The sequence below is a fragment of the Oncorhynchus gorbuscha genome, linkage group LG13, assembly GCF_021184085.1.
Source record: "Oncorhynchus gorbuscha isolate QuinsamMale2020 ecotype Even-year linkage group LG13, OgorEven_v1.0, whole genome shotgun sequence".
NCBI lineage: Eukaryota > Metazoa > Chordata > Actinopteri > Salmoniformes > Salmonidae > Oncorhynchus > Oncorhynchus gorbuscha.
The window spans coordinates 37,081,085-37,101,836 of record NC_060185.1 but is presented as its reverse complement, the minus strand read 5'-3'; the positions used below and the strand labels follow the sequence as shown (position 1 = coordinate 37,101,836).

Genomic DNA, 20,752 nt, shown 5'->3' with positions numbered 1-20,752 from the left:
AGTCTCCAGTTTGTCCTCGTCATTTCGAGTGAAAGTTGTGTTTTTTGTTTGTATTAACTTTACTGGATTAAAGACTCTGTTTTCGCCAAGTCGCTTTTGGGTCCTCTTTCACCTGCATGACAGAAGGAACCGACCAAGGAATGGACCCAGCGACTTCAGACGCTCGTTTCACTGCCGTCGAGATCCAAGGAGCCATGCTCGGCAGACACGAGCAGGAATTGTCTGCTGCTCGCCATGCCGTGGAGAACCTGGCCGCTCATGTTTCCTACCTCTCTGGACAGTTCCAGAGTCTACGTCTCGTGCCACCTGTTACTTCATGGCCTGCCGAGCCTCCAGAACCTAGGGTTAATAACCCACCTTGCTACTCCGGGCAGCCCACTGAGTGCCGCTCCTTTCTCACGCAGTGTGAGATTGTGTTCTCTCTCCAACCCAACACATACTCTAGAGAGAGAGCTCGGGTTGCTTACGTCATTTCACTCCTTACTGGCCGGGCTCGAGAATGGGGCACAGCTATCTGGGAGGCAAGGGCTGATTGCTCTAACAAGTTCCAGAACTTTAAAGAGGAGATGATTCGGGTTTTTGACCGTTCAGTTTTTGGTAGGGAGGCTTCTAGGGCCCTGGCTTCCTTATGCCAAGGTGAACGGTCCATAACGGATTATTCTATTGAGTTTCGCACTCTTGCTGCCTCTAGTGAGTGGAACGAGCCGGCGCTGCTCGCTCGTTTTCTGGAGGGACTCCACGCAGTGGTTAAGGATGAGATTCTCTCCCGGGAGGTTCCTTCAGATGTGGACTCTTTGATTGCTCTCGCCATCCGCATAGAACGACGGGTAGATCTTCGTCACCGGGCTCGTGGAAGAGAGCTCGCATCAACGGTGTTTCCCTGCTCCGCATCGCAACCATCTCCCTCCTCTGGCTCAGAGTCTGAGCCCATGCAGCTGGGAGGGATTCGCATCTCGACTAAGGAGAGGGAACGGAGGATCACCAACCGCCTGTGCCTCTATTGCGGAGTTGCTGGACATTTTGTTAATTCATGTCCAGTAAAAGCCAGAGCTCATCTGTAAGCGGAGGGCTACAGGTGAGCGCAACTACTCAAGTCTCTCCATCAAGATCCTGTACTACTTTGTCGGTCCATCTACGCTGGACCGGTTCGGGTGCTACATGTAGTGCCTTGATAGACTCTGGGGCTGAGGGTTGTTTCATGGACGAAGCATGGGTTCGGAAACATGACATTCCTTTCAGAGAGTTAGAGAAGCCTACGCCCATGTTCGCCTTAGATGGTAGTCATCTTCCCAGTATCAGATTTGAGACACTACCTTTAACCCTCACAGTATCTGGTAACCACAGTGAGACTATTTCTTTTTTGATTTTTCGTTCACCGTTTACACCTGTTGTTTTGGGTCATCCCTGGCTAGTATGTCATAATCCTTCTATTAATTGGTCTAGTAATTCTATCCTATCCTGGAACGTTTCTTGTCATGTGAAGTGTTTAATGTCTGCCATCCCTCCCGTTTCTTCTGTCCCTACTTCTCAGGAGGAACCTGGCGATTTGACAGGAGTGCCGGAGGAATATCATGATCTGCGCACGGTCTTCAGTCGGTCCCGAGCCAACTCCCTTCCTCCTCACCGGTCGTATGATTGTAGTATTGATCTCCTTCCGGGGACCACTCCTCCTCGGGGTAGACTATACTCTCTGTCGGCTCCCGAACGTAAGGCTCTCGAGGATTATTTGTCTGTGTCTCTTGACGCCGGTACCATAGTGCCTTCTTCCTCTCCGGCCGGGGCGGGGTTCTTTTTGTTAAGAAGAAGGACGGTACTCTGCGCCCCTGCGTGGATTATCGAGGCTGAATGACATAACGGTTAAGAATCGTTATCCGCTTCCCCTTATGTCATCAGCCTTCGAGATTCTGCAGGGAGCCAGGTGCTTTACTAAGTTGGACCTTCGTAACGCTTACCATCTCGTGCGCATCAGAGAGGGGGACGAGTGGAAAACGGCGTTTAACACTCCGTTAGGGCATTTTGAGTACCGGGTTCTGCCGTTTGGTCTCGCCAATGCGCCAGCTGTTTTTCAGGCATTAGTTAATGATGTTCTGAGAGACATGCTGAACATCTTTGTTTTTGTCTATCTTGACGATATCCTGATTTTTTCTCCGTCACTCGAGATTCATGTTCAGCACGTTCGACGTGTTCTACAGCGCCTTTTAGAGAATTGTCTCTACGTAAAGTCTGAGAAGTGCTCTTTTCATGTCTCCTCCGTTACTTTTCTCGGTTCCGTTATTTCCGCTGAAGGCATTCAGATGGATTCCGCTAAGGTCCAAGCTGTCAGTGATTGGCCCGTTCCAAGGTCACGTGTCGAGTTGCAGCGCTTTTTAGGTTTCGCTAATTTCTATCGGCGTTTCATTCGTAATTTCGGTCAAGTTGCTGCCCCTCTCACAGCTCTTACTTCTGTCAAGACGTGTTTTAAGTGGTCCGGTTCCGCCCAGGGAGCTTTTGATCTTCTAAAAGAACGTTTTACGTCCGCTCCTATCCTCGTTACTCCTGACGTCACTAGACAATTCATTGTCGAGGTTGACGCTTCAGAGGTAGGCGTGGGAGCCATTCTATCCCAGCGCTTCCAGTCTGACGATAAGGTTCATCCTTGCGCTTATTTTTCTCATCGCCTGTCGCCATCTGAGCGCAACTATGATGTGGGTAACCGTGAACTGCTCGCCATCCGCTTAGCCCTAGGCGAATGGCGACAGTGGTTGGAGGGGGCGACCGTTCCTTTTGTCGTTTGGACAGACCATAAGAACCTTGAGTACATCCGTTCTGCCAAACGACTTAATGCCCGTCAAGCTCGTTGGGCGTTGTTTTTCGCTCGTTTCGAGTTTGTGATTTCTTACCGTCCGGGTAGCAAGAACACCAAGCCTGATGCCTTATCCCGTCTGTTTAGTTCTTCTGTGGCTTCTACTGATCCCGAGGGGATTCTTCCTTATGGGCGTGTTGTCGGGTTAACAGTCTGGGGAATTGAAAGACAGGTTAAGCAAGCACTCACGCACACTGCGTCGCCGCGCGCTTGTCCTAGTAACCTCCTTTTCGTTCCTGTTTCCACTCGCCTGGCTGTTCTTCAGTGGGCTCACTCTGCCAAGTTAGCTGGTCATCCCGGTGTTCGAGGCACTCTTGCGTCTATTCGCCAGCGCTTTTGGTGGCCGACTCAGGAGCGTGACACGCGCCGTTTCGTGGCTGCTTGTTCGGACTGCGCGCAGACTAAGTCGGGTAACTCTCCTCCTGCCGGTCGTCTCAGACCGCTCCCCATTCCTTCTCGACCATGGTCTCACATCGCCCTAGACTTCATTACCGGTCTGCCTTTGTCTGCGGGGAAGACTGTGATTCTTACGGTTGTCGATAGGTTCTCTAAGGCGGCACATTTCATTCCCCTCGCTAAACTTCCTTCCGCTAAGGAGACGGCACAAATCATTATCGAGAATGTATTCAGAATTCATGGCCTCCCGTTAGACGCCGTTTCAGACAGAGGCCCGCAATTCACGTCACAGTTTTGGAGGGAGTTCTGTCGTTTGATTGGTGCGTCCGTCAGTCTCTCTTCCGGGTTTCATCCCCAGTCTAACGGTCAAGCAGAGAGGGCCAATCAGACGATTGGTCGCATACTACGCAGCCTTTCTTTCAGAAACCCTGCGTCTTGGGCAGAACAGCTCCCCTGGGCAGAATACGCTCACAATTCGCTTCCTTCGTCTGCTACCGGGTTATCTCCGTTTCAGAGTAGTCTGGGTTACCAGCCTCCTCTGTTCTCATCCCAGCTTGCCGAGTCCAGCGTTCCCTCCGCTCAAGCGTTTGTCCAACGTTGTGAGCGCACCTGGAGGAGGGTGAGGTCTGCACTTTGCCGTTACAGGGCACAGACTGTGAGAGCCGCCAATAAACGCAGGATTAAGAGTCCAAGGTATTGTTGCGGCCAGAGAGTGTGGCTTTCCACTCGCAACCTTCCTCTTACGACAGCTTCTCGTAAGTTGACTCCGCGGTTCATTGGTCCGTTCCGTGTCTCCCAGGTCGTCAATCCTGTCGCTGTGCGACTGCTTCTTCCGCGACATCTTCGTCGCGTCCATCCTGTCTTCCATGTCTCCTGTGTTAAGCCCTTTCTTCGCACCCCGTTCGTCTTCCCTCCCCCCTCCCGTCCTTGTCGAGAGCGCACCTATTTACAAGGTACATAAGATCATGGACATGCGTTCTCGGGGACGGGGTCACCAATACTTAGTGGATTGGGAGGGTTACGGTCCTGAGGAGAGGAGTTGGGTTCCGTCTCGGGACGTGCTGGACCGTTCACTCATTGATGATTTCCTCCGTTGCCGCCAGGATTCCTCCTCGAGTGCGCCAGGAGGCGCTCGGTGAGTGGGGGGTACTGTCATGTTTTGTCATTTATTATCTTGTCTTGTCCCTGTGCTTCCCATTCTATTCGTTTCCCTCTGCTGGTCTTATTAGGTTCTTTCCCTCTTTCTATCCCTCTCTCTCCCCCTCCCTCTCTCACTCTCTCGCTCTCTCTTCTCTCTATCGTTCCGTTCCTGCTCCCAGCTGTTCCTATTCCCCTAATCAATCATTTAGTCTTCCCACACCTGTTCCCGATCCTTTCCCCTGATTAGAGTCCCTATTTCTTCCTTTGTGTTCCGTTCCTGTCCTGTCGGTTCCTTGTCTAGAATTCACCGTGCTGTGTTTGTGTATCGCCCTGTCGTGTCGTGTTTTCCTCAGATGCTGCGTGGTGAGCAGGTGTCTGAGTCTGTCTGGTTCAAGTGCCTTCCCGAGGCAACCTGCTGTTCACCTGCTGTTCAAGATCGAGTCTCCAGTTTGTCCTCGTCATTTCGAGTGAAAGTTGTGTTTTTTGTTTGTATTAACTTTACTGGATTAAAGACTCTGTTTTCGCCAAGTCGCTTTTGGGTCCTCTTTCACCTGCATGACAGATGCATTCAGGCTTCGAGTCTTTGCATTTACATTCTGTACATCTTACAGAATAACATCCACTCAAATGTACTATACTGTAATTCAGGTGCTTTAAGGGCTAGTAATGACTAGTGTTGTGTTGTCATTTAATTTTGTCCTCAGAAGCAATTGTAGTTGAAAGTGGGTCATTAAAAATTCAACTCAATAATTACATCAGACGGTATCCAGCTGCGAAACTAACTGAAACATGATCCTGATGTATAACATCTTCATGTGTTTCCTCTCCTCCACAGCTCCAGTATTCTACTTCGGAGGCACAGACTACCGTGTGGATGAGAGTGATGGTTATGTGGAGGTCAAGGTGTATAGGACAGGCACTGACCTCTCTAAAACAGCCACGGTCACTGTACGCTCCAGGAAAACAGACCCTGTCTCTGCTGAAGGTAGATACAATACAACACAACACACTGTATGTCTATGACAGCACACTGTCTACTGAAGGTCAGCGTTCCTGTCCCTACAATACAACGCACTGCTCTCACACAGGGGACTGGTGCTACAATACACTGTCTTTGTGTTACAGCACACTGGAATTTAACACTGTATTTATGAAGAGCCATTTTGAGCTTAGGGAAGGTTAACCAGGTGGAACAATATGCTTTAGTCCTCCTCAGGGTTTGTCTGTCTGTCACTGGTGGTGTGGAAGCAGAGAGAACGCCCAGAGCAACGCAGGCTGGATGTGTTGGGATGTTATATGACCTCTGGAATGTAAACAGTGCTCTGCTCAGCCCCAGCTATTGACCACGACCCATAGCAGATAGGGTGCCATTTGGTATTTAACCCCAGTCTGGTAGCTGTTGGAAGGTGCAGAGGAGGGTAGGCCTTCAGGGATGGGAGGGACAGGGTTGGGTGGGACAAGGTTGGGTGGGACAAGGTTGGGAGGGACAGGGTTGGGAGGGACAAGGTTGGGAGGGACAGGGTTGGGAGGGACAAGGTTGGGAGGGACAGGGTGGGTGGGACAGGGTTGGGAGGGACAGGGTTGGGAGGGACAAGGTTGGGAGGGATAGAGTTGGGAGGGACAGAGTTGGGAGGGATAGAGTTGGGAGGGACAGAGTTGGCAGGGACAGAGTTGGGAGGGACAGAGTTGGGAGGGACAAGGTTGGGAGGGACAGAGTTGGGAGGGACAGAGTTGGCAGGGACAGAGTTGGGAGGGACAGAGTTGGCAGGGACAGAGTTGGGAGGGACAGAGTTGGGAGGGACAAGGTTGGGAAGGACAGAGTTGGGAGGGACAGAGTTGGGAGGGACAAGGTTGGGAGGGACTGAGTTGGGAGGGACCGGATTGGGAGGAACAGAGTTGGGAGGGACAAGGTTGGGAGGGATAGAGTTGGGAGGGACAGAGTTGGGAGGGACAGAGTTGGGAGGGATAGAGTTGGGAGGGACAGAGTTGGGAGGGACAAGGTTGGGAGGGACAAGGTTGGGAGGGACAGAGTTGGGAGGGACAAGGTTGGGAGGGACAAGGTTGGGAGGGACAAGGTTGGGAGGGACAGAGTTGGGAGGGACAAGGTTGGGAGGGACAGAGTTGGGAGGGACAAGGTTGGGAGGGACAGAGTTGGGAGGGACAGAGTTGGGAGGGACAGAGTTGGGAGGGACAGAGTTGGGAATAAATGTGGATTGAGTAAAGACAGAGGAATGTAGACTGAATCCCTCACACACTGGTGTATAAGTCTGGATAAAGAGAGCATCTATATATCTCCTGAAACTAAAACCTTCCCCCTGCCTGCAGCCTTCCTCTTATCTCCTGCCCCGAGCACTCCTCATTGTCACGCCCTGGCCTTAGTTATCTTTGTTTTCTTTATTATTTTGGTTAGGTCAGGGTGTGACATGGGGGTTTTATGTGTTTTGTCTAGTCTAGGGGTTTGTATGTTTATGGGGCTGTGTCCTGTCTAGGTAAATTGTATGTCTATGGTTGCCTAGATTGGTTCTCAATTAGTGGCAGCTGTCTATCTTGTCTCTAATTGGGAACCATATTTGAGCAGCCATATTCTTTGGGTATTTTGTGGGTGATTGTTTCCTGTGTCAGTGTTTGTGCCACACGGGACTGTTTCGGTTAGTTCACGTTTATTGTATTTGTGTTCAGGTTGAGATTTTCTTATTAAAAAACCATGGAGGACACCTACCACGCTGCGTATTGGTCCGATCCTTCTTTCACCTCTTCAGAGGAAGAGGAGGAAATCTGCCGTGACACTCATCTTCCTCGCTCTCTCTCTTTGTCTCTCTCTTTCTCACTCCTCCTAACCCCTCACTCCTCTCTCTCCTCCCCTCCTCCCTCACTCCTCCCTTTCTCTCTCCCTCCCCACTGTCTCTCTTTCCCTCTCACTTCTTAATTATCTCTTCTCCAGCCCTCAGCTAAATATTATTTATATCTAAACTGCCATCCCAAGCAGACACACATACTGTAGCTTTATAAAGCAGTTCCAAGCAGAGGGACACACAAAGCTGGTTCAGAGGGGGGTAAAGGCCATGCCATCAACACCCTGCCTCTTCATAGCTCTGAGTGGATGAATAACATGTTTACACCATCCTGGTGGCCTAGGGAAATATCTCCTAATCTCAGCTTGTTACCTGTATAAAAGACACCTGTCCACAGAGACAATCAATCAATCAGATTCCAAACTCTCCACCATGGCCAAGACCAAAGAGCTCTCCAAGGATGTCAGGGACAAGATTGTAGACCTCCACAAGGCTGAAATGGGCTACAAGACCATCGCCAAGCAGCTTGGTGAGAAGGTGACAACAGTTGGTGCGATTATTCGCAAATGGAAGAAACAAAAGAACTGTCAATCTCCCTCAGCCTGGGGCTCCATGCAAGATATCACCTCGTGGAGTTGCAAGGATCATGAGAACGGTGAGGAATCAGCCCAGAACTACACGGGAGGATCTTGTCAATGATGTCAAGGCAGCTGGGACCATAGTCACCAAGAAAACAATTGGTAACACACTACGCCGTGAAGGACTGAAATCCTGCAGTGTCCGTAAGGTCCCCCTGCTCAAGAAAGCACATATACATGCCCGTCTGAAGTATGCCAATGAACTTCTGAATGATTCAGAGGACAACTGGGTGAAAGTGTTGAGATGAGACCAAAATGGAACTCTTTGGCATCAACTCAACTCCCCGTGTTTGGAGTAGAAGAAATGCTGTCTATGACCCCAAGAACACCATCCCCACCGTCAAACATGAAGGTGGAAACATTATGCTTTGGGGGTGTTTTTCTGCTAAGGGGATAGGACAACTTCAAATGTACAAAATCAGCAGGGGATCAAATACTTTTTTCCCTCACTGTATGTACTGTTGAGAGGAAGCAACATTTGATCAACATGTTGTGGTCTTTCCTTTCATCTAACTCACCTCTACTGATGATTATAGAGTCATAGGAGATCTAGGCCCATATGTATCAAGTGTCTCAGAGTAGGAGTGCTCAGTCCCTCTCTCTCCTCTAGTGGGTATTGACTGTTTCTCCTCTCCTCTAGCCGGTGTGGACTACGTCGGTATTAGCAGGAACCTGGACTTCGCCCCGGGGGTCAGCCAGCAGACATTCAGGGTTACCATCCTGGATGACCTGGGTCAGCCGGTGCTGGAGGGGACCGAGACATTCGAGCTGATCCTCCGCATGCCCATGAACGGCATCCTGGGAGAACCGGGGAAAGCCAACATCCTCATAAACGACTCCGTCTCTGACCGTGAGTGAATCGTGCTGATATATTGTGTCCCAAATGCCACCTTATTCCCTATGTAGTGCACTACTTTTAACCAGGGCCCCATAGCATCTGGTCAAAATGAGTGCACTATATGGGGAAAAGGGTTCCATTCGGGACACAGTTCGAGTCACAACGTATCTGACTGTGAGTGAACCTAGCTGATTTAGTCACCACGTATCTGATTTGTCAGAATGCGTCTAATTATCAATGAACTATAAATATAGATTCAAACGGGCACTGGCATTTCATTCAGATGTTGAGAAATATATCATACCTTGCTCTGACAAAACAGGGCATCTCCGAAACATACCAACACCAGTAAAGACGATTGAACAATGCTGCCAATGAAAACTTTGGTATTACATTACTGTAAGTGTCCATATAAATGCATTTATAAAGCCTTTATAAAGGCTTATAGTACATTATAAGATCAGCTGTAGACAGTTATGAACATTATGTCATGGTTATGATCAACACTGTTTCTCTATGCACTTGATCTAACGTAGATGATGTGTTGATCTGATTGTCCTCTAACAGTGCCCACGGTGCAGTTCCGTGATGCCATGTACATGGGGCATGAGAACTCCGGTCAGATCTCAGTCATGGTGTATCGTAGTGGAGACATCAGTTACAGGTCAACCGTCCGCTGTTACACCAGACAGGGAACCGCTCAGGTTATGATGGACTTCAACGAACGACCCAACACAGACGCTTCCATCATCACCTTCCTACCAGGTAACACTGAAAACTATTCTTTAAAACACTGTCAAAAAACAGGTAACACTGAAAACTATTTTGTAAAACACTGTAAATAAACAGGTAACACTGAAAACTATTCTTTAAAATACTGTCAAAAAAACAAACAGGTAACACTAAAAACTATTCTGTAAAACACTGTCAAAAAAACAAACAGGTAACACTACAAACTATTCTGTAAAACACTGTAAATAAACAGGTAACACTAAAAACTATTCTGTAAAACACTGTAAATAAACAGGTAACACTAAAAACTATTCTGTAAAACACTGTAAATAAACAGGTAACACTGAAAACTATTCTGTAAAACACTGTAAATAAACAGGTAACACTGAAAACTATTCTGTAAAACATTTACATTACATTTACATTTAAGTCATTTAGCAGACGCTCTTATCCAGAGCGACTTACAAATTGGGTAAAACATTGTAAATAAACAGGTAACACTAAAAACTATTCTGTAAAACACTGTAAATAAACAGATAACACTAAAAACTCTTCTGTAAAACACTGTCAAAAAACAGGTAACACTGAAAACTATTTTGTAAAACACTGTAAATAAACAGGTAACACTGAAAACTATTCTGTAAAACACTGTCAAAAAACAGGTAACACTGAAAACTATTCTGTAAAACACTGTCAAAAAACAGGTAACACTGAAAACTATTTTGTAAAACACTGTAAATAAACAGGTAACACTAAAATCTATTCTGTAAAACACTGTCAAAAAACAGGTAACACTGAAAACTATTCTGTAAAACACTGTCAAAAAACAAACAGGTAACACTACAAACTATTCTGTAAAACACTGTAAATAAACATGTAACACTGAAAACTATTTTGTAAAACACTGTCAAAAAACAGGTAACACTGAAAACTATTTTGTACAACACTGTAAATAAACAGGTAACACTAAACTAAACTGTTAAACACAATAAAAAAACTGGTAAGACACTGACACAAGGAACACCTCGTAGGCCAAAAGGGTATAGTTTATTTCAACAACTGGTTACCCCTTTTTGCTAATCTCTCTCTCTCTCTCTCTCTGTATCTCTCTCTGTATCTCTCTCTCTCTGTATCTCTCTCTCTCTGTATCTCTCTCTCTCTCTCTCTTTCCTCCCATCTCCATCTCTCTATCCCTTCCCTCTCTTTCCAGGGGAGGTGGAGAAGCCGTGTGTTCTGTCCTTGGTTGATGACACGGAGCATGAGGAGGAGGAGGAGCTGAGGCTGGTGTTGGGGTCGCCCCGCAGTGAGTCTCCGTTCGGAGCGTCCATCGGGAAACAGAATGAGACTCTGGTCAAGATCAAGGACGAGGCAGACAGTAAGACTGACTGACTCATAGATGTAATCATTTCACCTGTGGAAAATTAAAGTTGCTCACGCTATAATAGTCCCAGATACTTATTGCATTACTTCCCTTATTTTCTCAAGTTCATAATCTGCTAGTCAGCATCTAATTCATTTGTTTTGGGGTGTGTGTCTTCAACTCATTCTACTCTGTTTGTAACATTGCTGAGTTCACACTGCTCCATGTCTGACTCTGTGACTCCCATCCATGTTATCCCCAGAGGCCATCATCAAGTTTGGGGAGACTAAGTTCAGTGTGAGTGAGCCTAGCGGGGCAGGCCAGGTGTCCATGGTGAAGATCCCAGTGCTGAGGGTAGGAGACACCTCCAAGGTGTCTGTGGTCCGCGTCCACACCAAGGACGGATCAGCCACCTCAGGAGAGGACTACCATCCTGTATCTGAAGGTGAGAAATGTCACAACCTCTCAACCTCTCACCTACCTACCTACGGCCATGAGTTTTTCCTGACAGGGTGATCTGATTGGGATCCTGACCCTATGGAAATAATCCTCTTGATAAGGTAACTCGGTATCTGCAGTGTTTAGATGTTCCCTCTCTAACTTAGAGCCGTGTTGTTGTTGTTTACCCCAGACATTGAGTTCAAGGAGGGTGACACAGAGCACTACATCGAGGTGGAGATCTTGTTTGATGGAGTCAGAGAGATGAGAGAAGCCTTCACTGTCCACCTGAAACCTGATGAGAACATGGTGGCTGAAACGCAGGTGAGCACTGGAACAATAACATCACATAGACTCAGCAATATGACGTTGACACAAGTAGCAGGATGAACGGAGAATATTGCAGATAAGCGGGTACGCTTCACTTACCTTCAATGTGAGAGCTGAGGGACAAGAACAAGAGAGAAGTTTAGTTGTTGCGTTAGTCGCCCCTGATACATCACTACCTTTGACAACACTTCTATGTTTGATCTATCTGTTTATGTTCTGTCTGTCCTCAGATGAATAAGGCCATTATCTACATAGAGGAGACCAACAGCATGGCGGACGTCACCTTCCCCTCCGTCCCCCAGGTGTTCTCCTTACTGCAGTATGACGACACCTCCAGGGCCAGAAATACCCCCTTGGTGGCAGGCTACCCCGTCGTCTGTGTCACGGTACGGAGAATGGTTTGTCAGGGACTTTTAACCTCCCAGTCCAGAGGTTTGTCCCAAATGGCACCCTATTCTCAGTTTAGTGCACTACGTTTGGCCAGAGTCCCATGGGGAAGTGCACTATATAGGGAATAGGATACCTTTTAGGATGAAGGCCAAGGCATCATTGCATTCACTGTCTGGTCTTAATTTACTTTAAAATCTAAGTTGTTTATTTGGTTTAGGAATATGTCAATTAGGATTAAATTAGGATTTAATTTGATATTGAAGCGCAGGTGAGTGATGTTGATGAACAATGCACATTTTCCCTTTGACTATATTACAGTATATTTTGCCTCATTCCCAAACACTGTCTCCTCTCTCCTCCCTCCCTCTCTCATTCCCTCCTCATTCTCTCCTCACTCCCTCCTCCTTCTCTCCCTCCCTCAGGCTTGTAACCCTAAGTACCCTGACTACGACAAGACTGGCTCCATCTGCATCAGCGAGCACATCAATGACACGCTGACACGCTATCGATGGTTGGTCAGCGCTCCAACCAGCCTGGACGGGGTCACCAGCTCCATGAGAGAGGTGGACTTTGATACCTTCTTCTCCTCCTCCAAGATCATCACCTTGGACTCTGTCTATTTCCAGGTAGAGAACACATTATCAGTGAACTGAGTGTGAATTTGGATTGGCTCAGTCAAAGAAAAGACCTAAAGTGAATGATTGAGATGACTGTATTGATGTGATTGAGATGACTGTATTGATGTGTTTGAGTTGACTGTATTGATGTGATTGAGTTGACTGTATTGATGTGATTGAGATGGCTGTATTGATGTGATTGAGATGACTGTATTGATGTGATTGAGTTGACTGTATTGATGTGATTGAGTTGACTGTATTGATGTGATTGAGTTGACTGTATTGATGTGATTGAGATGACTGTATTGATGTGATTGAGATGACTGTATTTATGTTATTGAGATGACTGTATTGATGTGATTGAGATGACTGTATTGATGTGATTGAGTTGACTGTATTGATGTGATTGAGTTGACTGTATTGATGTGATTGAGATGGCTGTATTGATGTGATTGAGATGACTGTATTTATGTTATTGAGATGACTGTATTGATGTGATTGGGATGACTGTATTGATGTTAGATGCCCACCACTACTAGGTGAATGATCCAGTTGACTGTGTTGATGTGATTGAGTTGACTGTATTGATGTGATTGAGTTGACTGTATTGATGTGATTGAGATGACTGTATTGATGTGATTGAGTTGACTGTATTGATGTGATTGAGTTGACTGTATTGATGTGATTGAGATGGCTGTATTGATGTGATTGAGATGACTGTATTTATGTTATTGAGATGACTGTATTGATGTGATTGGGATGACTGTATTGATGTTAGATGCCCACCACTACTAGGTGAATGATCCAGTTGACTGTGTTGATGTGATTGAGTTGACTGTATTGATGTGATTGAGTTGACTGTATTGATGTGATTGAGATGACTGTATTGATGTGATTGAGATGACTGTATTTATGTTATTGAGATGACTGTATTGATGTGATTGAGTTGACTGTATTGATGTGATTGAGATGACTGTATTTATGTTATTGAGATGACTGTATTGATGTGATTGAGATGACTGTATTGATGTTATTGAGATGACTGTATTGATGTGATTGAGATGACTGTATTGATGTGATTGAGAAGACTGTGTTGATGTGATTGAGATGACTGTATTGATGTGATTGAGATGACTGTATTGATGTGATTGAGATGACTGTATTGATGTGATTGAGATGACTGTATTGATGTTATTGAGATCAAATCAAAAAAATCAAATCAAATTTTATTTGTCACATATACATGGTTAGCAGATGTTAAATACGAGTGTAGCGAAATGCTTGTGCTTCTAGTTCCGACAATGCAGTGATAACCAACAAGTAATCTAACTAACAATTCCAAAACTACTGTCTTATACACAGTGTAAGGGGATAAGGAACATGTACATAAGGATATATAAATGAGTGATGGTACAGAGCAGCATACAGTAGATGGTATCGAGTACAGTATATACATATGAGATGAGTGTGTAGACAAAGTAAACAAAGTGGCATAGTTAAAGTGGCTAGTGATACATGTGTTACATAAGGATGCAGTCGATGATGTAGAGTACAGTATATACATATATACATTATATAAGGTAGCATTGTTTAAAGTGACTAGTGATATATTTACATAATTTCCCATCAATTCCCATTATTAAAATGGCTGGAGTTGGGTCAGTGTCAATGACAGTGTGTTGGCAGCAGCCACTCAATGTTAGTGGTGGCTGTTTAACAGTCTGATGGCCTTGAGATAGAAGCTGTTTTTCAGTCTCTCAGTCCCAGCTTTGATGCACCTGTACTGACCTCGCCTTCTGGATGATAGCAGGGTGAACAGGCAGTGGTTCGGGTGGTTGATGTCCTTGATGATCTTTATGGCCTTCCTGTAACAACGGGTGGTATAGGTGTCCTGGAGGGCAGGTAGTTTGCCCCCGGTGATGCGTTGTGCAGTCCTCACTACCCTCTGGAGAGCCTTACGGTTGAGGGCGGAGCAGTTGCCGTACCAGGCGGTGATACAGCCCGCCAGGATGCTCTCGATTGTGCATCTGTAGAAGTTTGTGAGTGCTTTTGGTGACAAGCCGAATTTCTTCAGCCTCCTGAGGTTGAATAGGCGCTGCTGCGCCTTCTTCACGACGCTGTCAGTGTGAGTGGACCAATTCAGTTTGTCTGTGATGTGTATGCCGAGGAACTTAAAACTAGCTACCCTCTCCACTACTGTTCCATCGATGTGGATAGGGGGTGTTCCCTCTGCTGTTTCCTGAAGTCCACAATCATCTCCTTAGTTTTGTTGACGTTGAGTGTGAGGTTATTTTCCTGACACCACACTCTGAGGGCCCTCACCTCCTCCCTGTAGGCCGTCTCGTCGTTGTTGGTAATCAAGCCTACCACTGTTGTGTCGTCTGCAAACTTGATGATTGAGTTGGAGGCGTGCGTGGCCACGCAGTCGTGGGTGAACAGGGAGTACAGGAGAGGGCTCAGAACGCACCCTTGTGGGGCCCCCGTGTTGAGGATCAGCGGGGAGGAGATGTTGTTGCCTACCCTCACCACCTGGGGGCGGCCCGTCAGGAAGTCCAGTACCCAGTTGCACAGGGCGGGGTCGAGACCCAGGGTCTCGAGCTTGATGACGAGCTTGGAGGGTACTATGGTGTTGAATGCCGAGCTGCAGTCGATGAACAGCATTCTCACATAGGTATTCCTCTTGTCCAGGTGGGTTAGGGCAGTGTGCAGTGTGGTTGAGATTGCATCGTCTGTGGACCTATTTGGGCGGTAAGCAAATTGGAGTGGGTCTAGGGTGTCAGGTAGGGTGGAGGTGATATGGTCCTTGACTAGTCTCTTAAAGCACTTCATGATGACGGAAGTGAGTGCTACGGGGCGGTAGTCGTTTAGCTCAGTTACCTTAGCTTTCTTGGGAACAGGAACAATGGTGTCCCTCTTGAAGCATGTGGGAACAGCAGACTGGTATAGGGATTGATTGAATATGTCCGTAAACACACCGGCCAGCTGGTCTGCGCATGCTCTGAGGGCGCGGCTGGGGATGCCGTCTGGGCCTGCAGCCTTGCGAGGGTTAACACGTTTAAATGTCTTACTCACCTCGGCTGCAGTGAAGGAGAGACCGCATGTTTCCGTTGCAGGCCGTGTCAGTGGCACTGTATTGTCCTCAAAGCGGGCAAAAAAGTTATTTAGTCTGCCTGGGAGCAAGACATCCTGGTCCGTGACTGGGCTGGATTTCATCTTGTAGTCCGTGATTGACTGTAGACCCTGCCACATGCCTCTTGTGTCTGAGCCATTGAATTGAGATTCCACTTTGTCTCTGTACTGACGCTTAGCTTGTTTAATAGCCTTGCGGAGGGAATAGCTGCACTGTTTGTATTCAGTCATGTTGCCAGACACCTTGCCCTGATTAAAAGCAGTGGTTCGCGCTTTCAGTTTCACGCGAATGCTGCCATCAATCCACGGTTTCTGGTTAGGGAATGTTTTTATCATTGCTATGGGAACGACATCTTCGACGCACGTTCTAATGAACTCGCACACCGAATCAGCGTATTCGTCAATATTTCCATCTGACGCAATACGAAACATGTCCCAGTCCACGTGATGGAAGCAGTCTTGGAGTGTAGAGTCAGCTTGGTCTGACCAGCGTTGGACAGACCTCAGCGTGGGAGCCTCTTGTTTTAATTTCTGCCTGTAGGCAGGTATCAGCAAAATGGAGTCGTGGTCAGCTTTTCCGAAAGGGGGGCGGGGCAGGGCCTTATATGCGTCGCGGAAGTTAGAGTAACAATGATCCAAGGTTTTACCACCCCTGGTTGCGCAATCGATATGCTGATAAAATTTAGGGAGTCTTGTTTTCAGATTAGCTTTGTTAAAATGAGATGACTGTATTGATGTGATTGAGATGACTGTATTGATGTGATTGAGAAGGCTGTATTGATGTGATTGAGATGACTGTAATGATGTTATTGAGAAGGCTGTATTGATGTGATTGAGAACTTTTATTGATGTGATTGAGATGACTGTATTGATGTGATTGAGATGACTGTATTGATGTGATTGAGTTGACTGTATTGATGTGATTGAGAAGGCTGTATTGATGTGAGATGCCCACCACTACTAAGTGAATGATCCAGGGACCGTATTGATGTGAGCTGTGTGTCTCTCCCTCCAGGCTGGCTCTAGGGTGCAGTGTGCAGGCCGGGCTGTGAACTCTAACGGAGACGAGGGCCTGGAACTCAGCAGCTCCATAGTCTCCATCAGTATAGAGAATGGTATGTGCCAGCCTCGTGTGGTGGGTACAGTGGGCGCTGAGCCCTTCTCTGCCAAGCTACGCTACACCGGAGCAGAGGACCCAGACCACCCCAACCTCATCAAGATCACTGTCACCATGCCACACATAGACGGTGAGGAATACAGAGCCTTCTCGTTTCTCTCTCTCTCTCTTTCTCTCTTGCTCTATTTCTGACACTCTTTCTCTCTCTCTCTCTGTCATTCTTTCTCACTCTATCTCCCGGCCCTGCCTTTCTCTCTCCTAACCCCTTGTCTCTCCTCTCCTCTCTTCTTTCCTCTCCCAGGCATGCTCCCTGTGGTCTCCACCCGTCCTCTGTCTAACTTTGAGCTGACGTTGAGTCCTGATGGTACTCGTGTGGGGAACCACCGCTGTTCTAACCTGCTGGACTTCACCGAGGTCAAGACCCGCCACGGCTTCATTACTGACGCCACCAAGAACCCTGAGGTGATCGGGGAGACCTCTCCCTACCAGTACAGCGCCCCCCTAAGGGGATCCAGCATACTGCGCTTCTACAGGAACCTCAACCTAGAGGCTTGTCTATGGGAGTTCACTAGTTACTATGACATGTCTGAGCTACTGTCAGACTGTGGAGGGACCATCGGTACAGACGGACAGGTGAGAGAGCTGTGTGTGTGTGTGTGTGTGTGTGTGTGTGTGTGTGTGTGTGTGTGTGTGTGTGTGTGTGTGTGTGTGCGTGCGTGCGTGCGTGCGTGCGTGCGTGCGTGCGTGCGTGCGTGCGTGCGTGCGTGCGTGCGTGCGTGCGTGTGCGTGCGTGTGCGCGCCTGTGGGGGCACTATCAGAACAGACAGACAGGTGAGCTGCCCCATCCCACCAGACCCCTGACCAATTGCAAAATAAGTAGGGGGAGAGGTGTCATGATGATTTCTTAGGAAGTGGTGTCATGATGATTTCTTGGGAAGTGGTGTCATGATGATTTCTTGGGAAGTGGTGTCATGATGATTTCTTGGGAAGTGGTGTCATGATGATTTCTTAGGAAGTGGTGTCATGATGATTTCTTGGGAAGTGGTGTCATGGTGATTGCTTGGGAAGTGGTGTCATGAGGATTTCTTGGGAAGAGATGTCATGATGATTTCTTAGGAAGTGGTATCGTGATGATTTCTTGGGAAGAGATGTCGTGATTATTTATTGGGAAGTGGTGTCATGATGATTTCTTGGGAAGAGATGTTGTGATGATTTCTTGGGAAGTGGTGTCATGTTGATTTCTTGGGAAGAGATGTCGTGATGATTTCTTGGGAAGAGATGTTGTGATGATTTCTTGGGAAGTGGTGTCATGTTGATTTCTTGGGAAGTGATGTCGTGATGATTTCTTGGGAAGTGATGTCGTGATGATTTCTTGGGAAGTGATGTCGTGTTGATTTCTTGGGAAGTGATGTCGTGATGATTTCTTGGGAAGTGGTGTCATGTTGATTTCTTGGGAAGTGATGTCGTGATGATTTCTTGGGAAGTGGTGTCATGTTGATTTCTTGGGAAGTGATGTCGTGATGATTTCTTGGGAAGTGGTGTCATGTTGATTTCTTGGGAAGTGATGTCGTGATGATTTCTTGGGAAGTGATGTCATGTTGATTTCTTGGGAAGTGATGTCGTGATGATTTCTTGGGAAGTGGTGTCATGTTGATTTCTTGGGAAGTGATGTCGTGATGATTTCTTGGGAAGTGGTGTCATGTTGATTTCTTGGGAAGTGGTGTCATGTTGATTTCTTGGGAAGTGATGTCGTGATGATTTCTTGGGAAGTGGTGTCGTGATGATTTCTTGGGAAGTGATGTCGTGATGATTTCTTGGGAAGTGGTGTCATGATGATTTCTTGGGAAGTGGTGTCATGTTGATTTCTTGGGAAGTGATGTCGTGATGATTTCTTGGGAAGTGGTGTCATGATGATTTCTTGGGAAGTGGTGTCATGATGATTTCTTGGGAAGTGGTGTCATGTTGATTTCTTGGGAAGTGATGTCGTGATGATTTCTTGGGAAGTGGTGTCATGTTGATTTCTTGGGAAGTGGTGTCATGTTGATTTCTTGGGAAGAGATGTCGTGATGATTTCTTGGGAAGTGGTGTCATGTTGATTTCTTGGGAAGAGATGTCGTGATGATTTCTTGGGAAGTGGTGTCATGTTGATTTCTTGGGAAGTGGTGTCATGTTGATTTCTTGGGAAGAGATGTCGTGATGATTTCTTGGGAAGAGATGTCGTGATGATTTCTTGGGAAGAGATGTTGTGATTATTTCTTGGGAAGAGATGTTGTGATTATTTCTTGGGAAGAGATGATGTGATTATTTCTTGGGAAGAGATGTTGTGATTATTTCTTGGGAAGAGATGTTGTGATTATTTCTTGGGAAGAGATGATGTGATTATTTCTTGGGAAGAGATGTGATTATTTCTTGGGAAGAGATGTTGTGATGATTTCTTGGGAAGAGATGTTGTGATTATTTCTTGGGAAGAGATGTTGTGATTATTTCTTGGGAAGAGATGTCAGGATTTACTTGCTCAGTATTTGACCTCCAGTTCTTTCTTGTAACAGTTCTTGTAATTTTCCTATTCACCAACAGAATCCTTTACAGCCACATCTCTGTTACAGTGGGGCAAAAAAGTATTTAGTCAGCCACAAATTGTGCCACTTAAAAAGATGAGAGAGGCCTGTAATTTTCATCATAGGTACACTTCAACTATGACAGACAAGATGAGAAAAAAAATCCAGAAAATCACATTGTAGGATTTTTTAAGAATTTATTTGCAAATTATGGTGGAAAATATGTATTTGGTCATCTACAAACAGTCAAGATGTCTGGCTCTCACAGACCTGTAACTTCTTCTTTAAGAGGCTCCTCTGTCCTCCACTCATGACCTATATTAATGGCACCTGTTTGAACTTGTTATCAGTATAAAAGACACCTGTCCACAACCTCAAACAGTCACACTCCAAACTCTACTATGGCCAAGACCAAAGATCTGTCAAAGGACACCAGAAACAAAATTGTAGACCTGAACCAGGCTGGGAAGACTGAATCTGCAATAGGTAAGCAGCTTGGTTTGAAGAAATCAACTGTGGGAGCAATTATTAGGAAATGGAAGACATACAAGACCACTGATAATCTCCCTCGATCTCGGGCTCCACGCAAGATCTCACCCCGTGGGGTCAAAATGATCACAAGAACGGTGAGCAAAAATCCCAGAACCACACGGGGGGACCTAGTGAATGACCTGTAGAGAGCTGGGACCAAAGTAACAAAGCCTACCATCAGTAACAAATCAAATCAAATGTATTTATATAGCCCTTCGTACATCAGCTGATATCTCAAAGTGCTGTACAGAAACCCAGCCTAAAATCCCAAACAGCAAGCAATGCAGGTGTAGAAGCACGGTGGCTAGGAAAAACTCCCTAGAAAGGCCAAAACCTAGGAATAAACCTAGAGAGGAACCAGGCTATGTGGGGTGGCCAGTCCTCTTCTGGCTGTGCCGGGTGGAGATTATAACAGAACATGGCCAAGATGTTCAAATGTTCATAAATTACCAGCATTGTCGAATATTAATAAGGCAGAACAGTTGAAACTGGAGCAGCAGCACGGTCAGGTGGACTGGGGACAGCAAGGAGTCATCATGTCAGGTAGTCCTGGGGCATGGTCCTAGGGCTCAGGTCCTCCGAGAGAGAGAAAGAAAGAGAGAAGGAGAGAATTAGAGAACGCACACTTAGATTCACACAGGACACCGAATAGGACAGGAGAAGTACTCCAGATATAACAAACTAACCCTAGCCCCCCGACACATAAACTACTGCAGCATAAATACTGGAGGCTGAGACAGGAGGGGTCAGGAGACACTGTGGCCCCATCCGAGGACACCCCCGGACAGGGCCAAACAGGAAGGATATAACCCCACCCACTTTGCCAAAGCACAGCCCCCACACCACTAGAGGGATATCTTCAAGCACCAACTTACCATCCTAAGACAAGGCTGAGTATAGCCCA

The 20,752-nt window shown here is 46.7% G+C and overlaps 1 protein-coding gene across 1 annotated transcript in view; it reads left to right on the top strand.

Annotated features, from left to right (window-relative positions):
- Nucleotides 1-20,752, top strand: part of LOC123992820 (FRAS1-related extracellular matrix protein 2-like) — a 133,604-nt gene that overhangs the window by 97,014 nt on the left and 15,838 nt on the right. Inside the window, exons 9-18 of the mRNA XM_046294361.1 lie at nt 5,214-5,363; nt 8,449-8,658; nt 9,214-9,411; nt 10,589-10,753; nt 11,001-11,183; nt 11,370-11,500; nt 11,737-11,892; nt 12,319-12,522; nt 16,658-16,889; nt 17,061-17,392. Coding sequence (XP_046150317.1) covers nt 5,214-5,363; nt 8,449-8,658; nt 9,214-9,411; nt 10,589-10,753; nt 11,001-11,183; nt 11,370-11,500; nt 11,737-11,892; nt 12,319-12,522; nt 16,658-16,889; nt 17,061-17,392 — 1,961 coding nt within the window. The remainder of the gene's footprint in view (nt 1-5,213; nt 5,364-8,448; nt 8,659-9,213; nt 9,412-10,588; nt 10,754-11,000; nt 11,184-11,369; nt 11,501-11,736; nt 11,893-12,318; nt 12,523-16,657; nt 16,890-17,060; nt 17,393-20,752) is intronic.